This window comes from Pollicipes pollicipes, unplaced genomic scaffold, assembly GCF_011947565.3.
Source record: "Pollicipes pollicipes isolate AB1234 unplaced genomic scaffold, Ppol_2.1 Scaffold_7231;HRSCAF=8579_pilon_pilon_pilon, whole genome shotgun sequence".
NCBI classification, from domain to species: domain Eukaryota; kingdom Metazoa; phylum Arthropoda; class Thecostraca; order Pollicipedomorpha; family Pollicipedidae; genus Pollicipes; species Pollicipes pollicipes.
This window is the reverse complement of record NW_023597034.1, coordinates 2,107,674-2,118,021: the sequence shown is the minus strand read 5'-3', so window position 1 is coordinate 2,118,021 and position 10,348 is coordinate 2,107,674. Positions and strand designations below refer to the sequence as shown.

General features: G+C 52.9%; 2 protein-coding genes across 2 annotated transcripts in view; one reads left to right on the top strand and one right to left on the bottom strand.

Moving 5' to 3' along the window:
- LOC119109497 (integral membrane protein GPR155) overlaps positions 1-10,348 on the bottom strand; it is a gene marked incomplete in the record, with an annotated part of 68,651 nt that overhangs the window by 17,802 nt on the left and 40,501 nt on the right.
- On the top strand, positions 1,263-6,013 carry LOC119109498 (integral membrane protein GPR155). Its single transcript, XM_037233127.1, has 4 exons — positions 1,263-1,422; positions 2,134-2,303; positions 4,377-4,526; positions 5,077-6,013. Exons 1-4 carry the CDS (start codon positions 1,285-1,287, stop codon positions 5,339-5,341), a joined length of 723 nt encoding a protein of 240 aa, XP_037089022.1. The 5' UTR covers positions 1,263-1,284; the 3' UTR covers positions 5,342-6,013.

Here is a 10,348-nt window from a genome sequence, read left to right as displayed (position 1 = left end):
CTCCGCCCGAGTCCTTATACCCTCTAAATGAGCGTGGCGAGAGGAAGATGTGTGAACGCTGGTCATGAAACGCTGGCCACTGCGCGTGGCGCTGCGCGAGCAAACCTCGGTCACTGCGCGTGGTGCTGCGCGAGCAAGCCTCGGTCACGCAGCGCTCGATCCGTCGGTCGCCGGGAGTGCCCGACCCAGGTAGCGGACCGCGGCTCTGTACTCGGGCACGTAACCCCACTCATGGGTCAGCTGTGAAGCAGCGACACAGTAGGACGCGGCGCTCTGCTCCGTTCCACCGACCCTTATTGGGCAATATCAGACTGATGTGTGTTTTGCAGGTTGTATCGTACCGCTTGCTCTTGGTTCCTTGGAAGTTGAGCGTCTGGTGGTTTGGTTTTTTAAGGAATTGCATTAACTGCATTCCTTGGTCAAGCATTGACACTCAGATTAGCCAGCAGTTGCAGAGGAGTGTATCCGATGATCAAATGCAGATTAAATACGAGTATTTACCACACAATTCCAGTTATTTGTGTTTATCGAACCAGCTACCGCACCCGCAATCGTTCCTTTGCAGCACACCGTTACCTAATCACCAGAGCTTTACTGAATGTGATCTAGCATACGGTACAGTGTAGCCACCGAAGGTGTCCCGCTACACTCGTAAGCGTCGCAGCTCAGTGGTGGAGGCTTTCATTTCCAAGGGCTTCGATATGGGCTAAGATGGTAGTTGTCTCGCTTCTCTGTGCTTTGCTGCGGTCGGGGAAGGTATGTCGACGCCAGATGATCTCAGATGATGAATACTTGTGTTATTGAAGCTCTTGTCCGAGCCTTTTGATTGCTTGAATTTCTGTGGTCACCGCCCACGCTAAGCACTGCTCGCTGCGTGAGCCCCGTCCCTGCCGCCCGATCGTTAAATTCTGGCTAAATCTGCTGAATTTTGCGTCAAAAGCTTAGCATTCCGCAATCCTCGCTGTCAATCGAGCTTTTGACGTCATCTGACCTCTAGCGCGGCCGCTGCAGCTGGCTAGGAGCCAATTCAGTCGGGGGCATGTAGCCAGGGCCCCAAGTGGCTTAATCCGCAGCGGGCACTCGAATCGGAAGGCACGCGTCATGACGAAGTGAACTGTCAGGACCAACAAACATGTCGTTAAGTTTTCAGATTGCGATCTCCAGTGGTGATGGGATGAGCGTGGCAGGTGACACCAGGTGATGCCAGATGACACGCACGCGCATTGTAGTCTTCAGATGGCATGCTTGCAATATTACAGCCTGTACAATCCGGACTCTTCTGCGATGGATGCGGCCAAGTCCTGTCCGGAGCAGGACTGCATTTCCTCGGACACGTCCAGCGTCATTCGGGACCGGGACGAGGAGTTCCACACTCTGCGTCACTCGCTGCTGCTCATCTCGCTCGCCTGGTCTATGGTCGTGGTGAGTGAAGGCTCCTGACGGTGGACCTCTGCACTGAGACTGCGCCTGACGGTGGACCTCTGCACTGAGACTGCGAAAGTGGCTCTCGCATCTGATTTGTTTACCAATGGTTAAAGCAATCCTTCAGTAATACGGGACACAGTTATACAGTGCACATAGCTGGGCAGGTTTCGGTAAGCACTCGCTCACGGCCAAAAAATGGTGTCAATCCCCACCCGCCGTATCATGTGCTGACATAGAGCGTTGCGTCCTTGTACCTTCACTGCAGCGGAGCGTCGTACCGTGGCTGGCCTTTGGCCGAGCTCGGTCCTGGGCACCCTCACTCGCAGGTCTGGTCTAAACAAACGTAGCGCCTGCCGAGCTCTCATCGCTACCCGGCCGCGTATGCCGCGGGACAAGAGTGGAGTTCTGGGTTCAGGCAGCTGCCAGCAGTCTCAGGGCACTTCTCACCGTCCCTTTTCATTGCGCTGTCCCCACACGTGTGAAGTCAGATAAGCTGAACGAGCTGTAGCTGACTTGTATTTCGGGTGAAAATCTTTGAAAGTGCCCGTCAGTTTACAATTTCCTGCAGAAAATCGTTCCGTTGCAAGCCTTCGTGAAATGCGCTATTACAGCAGAGTCAGCAAGATCGCCGGATCCCATCATTTTCTCGTCGCTCGCATTCCTACTCTCAGCCTTAGCTTCAGCCTAACGCTAATCACCGGCTTTCAGAGTATGTTCTTGTGCGGGTGCAGCCTGCCGGTACAGCGCGAGGGCAAGATGGGCGGAGTCTACATCCAGCTGACGTTCATCGACACCATCATCAACTTTGGCCAGGGCGTCCTCGCCTTCTTCGTGCTCGGTCTCGACCCCGAGGCCTTCCTAATGCCACTGCGCAGCAGGTGAGCACATCTGGGTCGCACTGCTCCCTGTGCGTATCCAGTGTCTCCTGATCGCCGGCGTGGTGCTCATCACATACCACCGCACTGGGACGCTGCCGCACTGCTTTGCCCCACCGAGATCGGAGACAGGTCGTCCTTGACACACCAGGTTGTCTAGCGGGCACCAGCTGAAAAGAAGGCAAAACCTAGGAGATCATATCATGAACGTAACCTTCTCATGAGCCATGTGGGAGATGTGTGTGATTGAGGCTTCACGGTTCACTCAGCTGTTGAGGCTATATGGCATCGTCTGCCTCTCACCCTGGCGGGGATAGCGGGCACCACGGGGTACCGAGCCCCCGTGTCTCTGGTTTCCCAGACACGCCGTTTAATCACAACACTATCGGTAGCATTGGTCTACGCATTACCAATGTATTGGTCTTCTGGCTCTAGAACAATGCAAACGAGTGGAAAGAGCGTTATGGAGATATCTATAGATCGGCCAATATCTGTCACCGGTTAGGCATGCCTTTAACAATGGCTTTCTCGATGGGTTCACGCGACATTCTTGGAAAACGTGCGGTTGAAAAAGCGCGATTACAGCACTCATATGCTTCATGTTGCGCTCGGTCCACAGTCCGAAAGTAAATTGATACGTTTGTTAAGTGTTTGCCGCCCGGGATTTATTTTCAGGTAATGTCTGTTCCGTCCCGTTCAACAGACGGAAGAGGACGCTGGTGTTTCTATTTAACATAATGCGCGTACTAAAAAAAATCCGTAGTGCATAGTGCAAATCGTGCACGGTTTACCTGTTTGGCTTCGCAAGGTCAAAAGAACAGTGACCGTGGTGCGCTTCAAAAGAGCACGATAGGCTCTCAACGTTTCGGCGTAAAACTGTATGGCGAAACGGCACCTCTGCTCATGTTGATCAGAAGTGGTTCTCCAGCATGCGAATCAGCCAGTCAAACACCACAATTAATCAGTCTGGTGTGAGGTGCACTGTGCTGTTTGCTCCGCCTTGTTCACCACGAAGTCGTGACAACGACTCCCGCCCCATCACGAGATGGTGCTGCAACCTTTCTGCAACGTTTCCGACCATAACAACGCGCGTGTTGCGTCTATTAGATTGTGTTGCTTTAAACAGCAAAGTATTTGTTATTACTAAGGTAATTATTCTTCCGTACATGTCCGTGTGGGTCACGAGACGTTATTCAAGGTTAACAGGTTGGGAGAGGGGGGGGGGGAGGGGCGATAACTGTTTCGGTCCGCTGGCCACCCACCGATCTTGCGCTAAAGAGTGCTTCCTCCTTCAGCCGCTGCTACACTTGTCACCGCTGTCAACTACCCTAGTGTCCTGATTGTCACTGTCTAATCCGCACCTACTATGGTGTCTGCTGTTGGCGTCAAAATGATATTTCTTGACACCCAGGTTCAATACTGAGGTAGCAGGGTACATATTGCGGGATGGGGCTGCGTTAAAATACACGGCATAGATCTCGACCACACTATACACGGCCGCGGCCTATGCTGAGTGCTCACACGCCCTGCCGGCGCCCCGGGTCTGACTACCGTTGATCGTTGCTGCCTCTGATCGTTCACGCGCCTTGTTGACGCCCCGGGTCGGTCTGTCTCAGCCGCCTCTGATTCCCCACACGCCCTGTCGACGCCCCGGGTCTGACTGCTGCAGCCGCCTCTGATTCCCCACACTCGCCTTTGAACGCCCCGGGTCTGCGTTGCCGCAGCCGCTATGCCCGGGTCTGACTGCCGCAGCCGCCTCTGATTCCTCACACGCCCTGCCGACGCCCCGGGTCTGACCGCTGCAGCCGCCTCTGATCCTGCACACACCTTGCCTATGCCCCGGGTCTGACTGCCGCAGCCGCCTCTGATTCCCCACACGCCCTGCCGATGCCCCGGGTCCGACCGCTGCGCCGCCGTCGCAGAATAGCGTCACGACTTTGTCAGCGTGACACTATGCACGGTAGCGTACAGCACACGTCTCTTTGGTACTGTGATGGCGGCAGAAGCCAGCTTCCGTGCACAAGCCTTGCTCGTGCCGTCAGCCGCCCAGCATAATGGCCTACTTGGCGACGGCAGGTGGATGCGTCTGCGGTACGGCGGCTCCTGCTTTGGCTCGGCCCTGCGGCGCAAGGCGTCCCGTCCGAGCGACGATCACGACCACGTGTGCCAGAAGTTCATCGACTTCTACCTGGAGCAGTGCATCCAGGAGATCGTGCGCGATCGCAGGTAACCGGCAAGCTGCACGCATGTGCTTTCGTTTTCACCTGTAGTCGTTTTCTAAGAGCAGAAAGTCGTGCGATTTGATGCATTGCGTACATTTTGGCGCACCGTTGGGTCGCTTTCTGGCTCATTGGCTATTGGAAAGGGAATGTCCCACGTGCTGTGCATGTATTCTACTCGCGCACATTTCGGCGGACGTATTCCTATGAACGCAGCATACCAGTCATCGCCGAGCGAAGAGCGGAAGAACAGACAACAGGCAGTTGTAGGGCAGTGTGGTTTTTGCTTTCACAGTGCTTCTTGGACTGACGTTACATTTTATGTATGCTTTCCTGACACCTCTGATTTGCTCCTACCTAGCTTTTCAAATAATGTCAGATTTTAGAGAAATAGATGACGAATAAGCTGATTTCATATTCCTAGGGCCTGAGATGCATCGCCCTTCTGCATCTATGCTTGTCGCGCTTCTCCACCTGACCACCGCCGTCGCGATGCTCCACCACAACACATGTCGCCGCGAGACGTCCGTTGACGGGGGCGCGCGGGGCCGTTGCAGGGTGCAGCAGAAGCTCCTACACGACGTGTTCCTGGGCACGGAGCTGGTGGACTGGCTGCTGCTGCAGGGGCTGGCCGGCAGCAGGCGCGCCGCCGTCCGCTACGCGCGCCGCCTGGTGGCCGGCGGCCTGATCGAGCACCACCAGCAGACCTACCACTTCCACGACATGCCCTTCTGGTACCGGCTGACGGCCACCTTTCGCGAGGGCAACGAGCCACGTGCCAAGATCTCCACCGTCAGCACCACCATCGTCAACGTCGACTGACTCCGGACCTGACTCTCGGGCAGCGCTCCGGCCGTCAGCGAGACTTCACCCTTCGGCTGTGAAGCCATTGTTTCCCCTGTCTGTGACGTTTGGCTGTTTAGTGTTTAGCTGACTTCTCGCGGCCCCTGAGAACGCCCGTGAGGCGAGAGCCGGCGCCTTGCCCCTCCCTGGCTGTGTCCTGCTGGGAGTCGGGTCACACCGGCTGGACCGGCGGTCTCCCGTCGCGGAATCTGGCCAGCGAGATGCACCGTTCGCCGCTGGTCACCAGGTCGGCGATGAGCTAAAGCAGGGTCAGACACTTTTCACTGCGTGGCTGCGTGTGATGCGTGCGCCAGTCCGTCATAACCGAATTAGTAAATGATGGACATGTAAGGAAGGTGTTCCGCATGGTATAATACTGTACATTCTGGATAAGAGGTTTATTTACGCAAAACGGAATGAGTTCGACTTTATGTCACTTTGTTTCAATATTAGAGAAATGTTCTTGTAAGCCTGTGTCTAATGTATATTTGTTTTATGTTAATGGCTTTGCCATGACGTGCAGCTCATAGTGACGAAGCACAGGACATGATGCATTAATTTAAAGGTGGAAGCAAATGACCATGTGATTGAAAAGCATACATGGCTCCGGAACAATCTTGTACTATGTAATATTCAGGACAACATTCTGAACCCCCCGTACACGTAAAACCCCACGCCTGCAACGGCGCAGGTTTTGATCGGTATGAAGCCCCTGAGGTCATATTTGGCAATGCTGCGGCCAGCAAAAGGCGCGGCCGTCCTGATGGGCGGCTATAGTCTGCTCGCGCAGGCGAAGGCTGCTGGTGTTTTGGCCTGTTAGAGTAGCCATCTTATTCCGTAGGACTTGAACGATAAGTGCATATAATGTTGTAGGGTACGTGTCGATTGTTAAACAAGATTGTGATGCGTTTAGACATCACTCATGCGGGCAGCATGGGCGTGACAATGTTGAAATAAATTATCTCCGAGAACTAAGGGCGCTTCCCCATGACGACAGCGATCCAGCAGGTGAAGCTTCTTTTTATACATTGCGGAGTATCTTCTCTTTGAGCCCCGCGAAACTCACAACGTGCGGACGGTGTTCCAAGAATGGTGCGGAACGACTACTTACCAGGCGCCCCTAAACGCTGGCATGTCCTCACGGCCCGCAGCCGGTGTAGCCGTGGCGTGGAACCGTCTCGGACCTGGGCTCGAAGCATGGGCCGCCCGAAGCTGTAGCGCCAGGCTGGTCGGCTTCCCTGCGAATTCTGTACTCTCGGCGGCTACAGGAGAGGCCTCGGCCGATCCTTGCAGGATGGATCGGCTTAGAGGCGCACTACGCGCAGATGTTTGGTGCTGGCTTTCTGCTGCAGATTACATCATAGTGTTTGGCCTTTCAACAAGAGTACCACGAAATGTGAGCTTCTTGCCCACAGGCGTTAGCTCGTGGTTGCCCGTCGTGCGCCTTGTCTATCAACTCGTGGCGTTGTTAGGAAAATATATTTTAGTAGCAATCACAGCTGCGAATTAGAAAGCTCGATGTTATTTGGGCGTCACTTCTGTGCCCTACCACACATCGTAACATCCAGCACAGTGAAAGCCTGTGCGGCTGTTTACCACGAGCAGCACTTAGGTAAACATCAGCCGCGTGTTTGCATGCTATGGCGTATGCCTAATACAGATTTATCGATAGGGCAGGTTTAGTTCGCCAATTTTCAGAGTCCATTTACGACTCGCGGGGCGGGTGGACACCAGGATTCATGAAAACACCCTGTGGAACGTGCCTGGATGTGCCATATCACAATAAACAAGTTGCATACCACCATAAATAAAAAAGCATGCTGTGCTCATCAGGACGTGAGCAATGCCCGATGCATGACACATGTTTGTAGCAAGAAGGCTTCCACCATGAAACAGCCACCTCGAAGGGCAGTAACTGCGTCGTATGCAGAACATACTCATGGCAAGTTACAGAGCCTTCAGATCACCCTCGCAAGTTTTCAAAAATCCATTTTCAGATGCTGAGACTGCACCATTTCCCGTTCCAGTTAGAAAAACCGATGCTTTCCTACCATCCCGCAAGGAAGGTACGGAAAATCTCTCGGGGGAGGTTATGGGTAAGACTCGCTCACCTCTCTGCATATGTAATGCCTTAGGGCTAATGTTGGCATGCGCTGAACATAGCAAGTAGCTCGCTGCATCCCTTAACTTGCTGACGCCGTCTACAAACCTGGTGCCAGGCCATATCAACTTATACGATATATCGTCAAATAAGCAACGCCCGAGCCACCACGGGTGAAACATTCCAGACGTGTTCTTTTCTGCTCTCTTAAGTATGAACAGCGGCGAATTTAGTGGTGGGTTACTCGCACCGCTCGCCTGACGCTAGCCGCGCCATCTATGAATTAACGGCGCCATTTCGAGTCACGGCCTGCCGCGTCCAGACGGCGCAGTATTCGTCAGGCCGGTCGCTTCGGTCCATCCGGCGGCACTTCTGTCAGAGGCGCACCAGGCAGCACCAGGCGGCGCCACCGTCACCTCCAGTGGCTGATGCTGTCGCGTGTCGCCCCCGCAGACTCCGTTAAGCGGTGCGCAGACGCCTGCGCCTGGCGCGCGGCTTATGACTGTCGCTGGGCCAGCTAGGGCCAGTCGCAGGCGTCGCCGGTGCTCCCCTCGGCTGGCACAGCTCGTGCTCCTTCCGTGACGTGTAGCTGGTCAGCGTTGGGGTCTCCTGCGGCGGCGACGCGAAGGTGATTAACGTAGTCTTGCCTCGCGTGGAGGTCCGGGTATGAATGCCTGGGGACTAATGGAACGACTACGGACACCGGTGTTCCGTGAAGCTCCCGCGGCGACGTGCGTCGTGTACAGCTCCTTTAAAAGGTGGCGAGTAGCGAGCAAAACAAGAAGTGCACACTTCGTATCAACACTTTGATTGAGGCATCACAGTGCTTCAGCCAGGGGCATTGACTTATGCAAATTACTGGGGGGGGGGGGGGGGAATTCAAACATGGCATCCTAAGCTACTGACATTGTTGATCTATGCATGAATTAAGCCCCCTTGATTTTGATGAGCTGTATTACTTTTGCATTGTCGCACCACATCCCAGAACACGCTTGGTATCAGCAGCATAGCAGGTAGCCATGTTCATCAACTGATGGGCAGCGAATGTGAATTGCTTATGTGAATGCCTAACGTATGCAGACAACATCGGACCCCCAAGAAAACAGTGGGGGTCAAAGTCAGCGTGGGGACAGGACCCTCTTAAAAGTATAGAAATCCGTGGTTCCCCTGTTAATAAGGCCACGATGAGTCCTCCGTGAGCTGCAAGTCATGTTGGGACAGTTTTACCAAGGCAAAATTGTGTGTGTTCACCTCAGTATTACTTGATGCTAATACGCGTGCACAAACGCGTTATCATGTCAGCGGTCTCCTAGTTGTAATTTGTTCAGTGCATTAGCGGGAAACATTATTCACATAGATAAAACAGAAGTATTAGCTTTAATCCTCTGAGAAAAGCCAGGAGAATGGAGATACAGTTGAATGACAAGTCGACAATAATAATAAAAGTTAAAATTAAAATGGAGATATAGACTTCTGCTACTGCTTCGATAAAGGCATGTTGCCGAAATATCAACCCAACTATATCTCCATTCTCCTGGCTTTTCTGCGAGGTCTCTAGGGGTTTCGAAGCCTTTAGTTTTTCTGCCAGGAACCTGGGCAATGTGGCAGCAAAGCAAATATTCTTCACAGTGGGAGTACGGCAAGCATCCAATACACGCAAACACAGTGCATTAAGCATTCCCCTATGCATTAATACAAATTAATGCACATTCGATAATGTCTTAATGGGACCATGAATTGACTTCAAGGCGTAGCCAGCCGAACGGCAGTCGAAACCACTCTGTAGGATGTTACATTCAGCACGATGAGTTCCTGATTTTAGCTGAGCTTAATGCACACAAGCGCCTGCACGCTTACTTCCATGCGCTAATATAAAAACGTAAAAATTTGAGTTAGCTATGCATCGCAGACGGATTCACGACTCTGGCTGCTGTAGCTGCTGTGGTGTAGCACAAAACGGGAAACGGCGAAAAATGGCGAGATCCATTTTTCTGGCTCACGCACCCATGACACGTACAAGTGCGCCCGCACACTTTATACCGAGCGATTACCCGTTCAGTTCCTGACTGAAGCGTGCCGCTCCCGGGCAACTCCGCCCCGTCGTTGTCGATATATTGATTCGGGATCGCGTAATGGCACGATGACAGTGAAATCACTTTTCGAAGACGTCAAAATCTATCTTGCCAGCCGATGTAAGCGTGACACCTGGCACGTGCGATATCACAGTTACCAACACGCCGTATCCCGTTGACTTACCTATCAAAGGGTGCCACTCTCGGGTCCCTTCGAGCCATCGTTGTCGATATATCGATGTGAGATGGTGTAATGGTTCTATGGCAGTAAAGCACTTCAGCCAGTCACGTGCGCAACCGTCGTTGGCAGGATTATAGATAGCCTGCGTCGTTAGACCTTGAAAACAGGCCGCGGGCTCCCGGGAGATGGGGAGTGGCTCTTCGTCGCGGCGTAAAAACCGGTAATGCAACCCTTCACGTCTAGTTAATTTGCAGCGAAATGTTTAACTAAACGGCCAATGAAAGGAAGGTAAAGAGAACAAATCAATCGACGAACACAACGGCGTAATTTTTGCTGCCAAAATTTTCCGGTTTTGAGGATAACGTTTTGCATTTGGCAACGGCTTCAAATTATGTTGTTTGTAACTTCCCTTGAAGTTTGCAGCGCAACCGTGCGCCGTGCGCAAGGTTGTGATGTAAAGTTAAACTTCAGCGGTTGCATTTTTCAACGTTGGGATATTCCTTTCATGCCTTTACCTGCACTGTTTAAAGGGAGTGTTTCACATTTGAAGATATCAAAGCATTAGAGCATTAGACACAATGAATCACTTGTAATTATTGGTACACCTTTAAGCCTAGAAAGCTGCTTTAGAC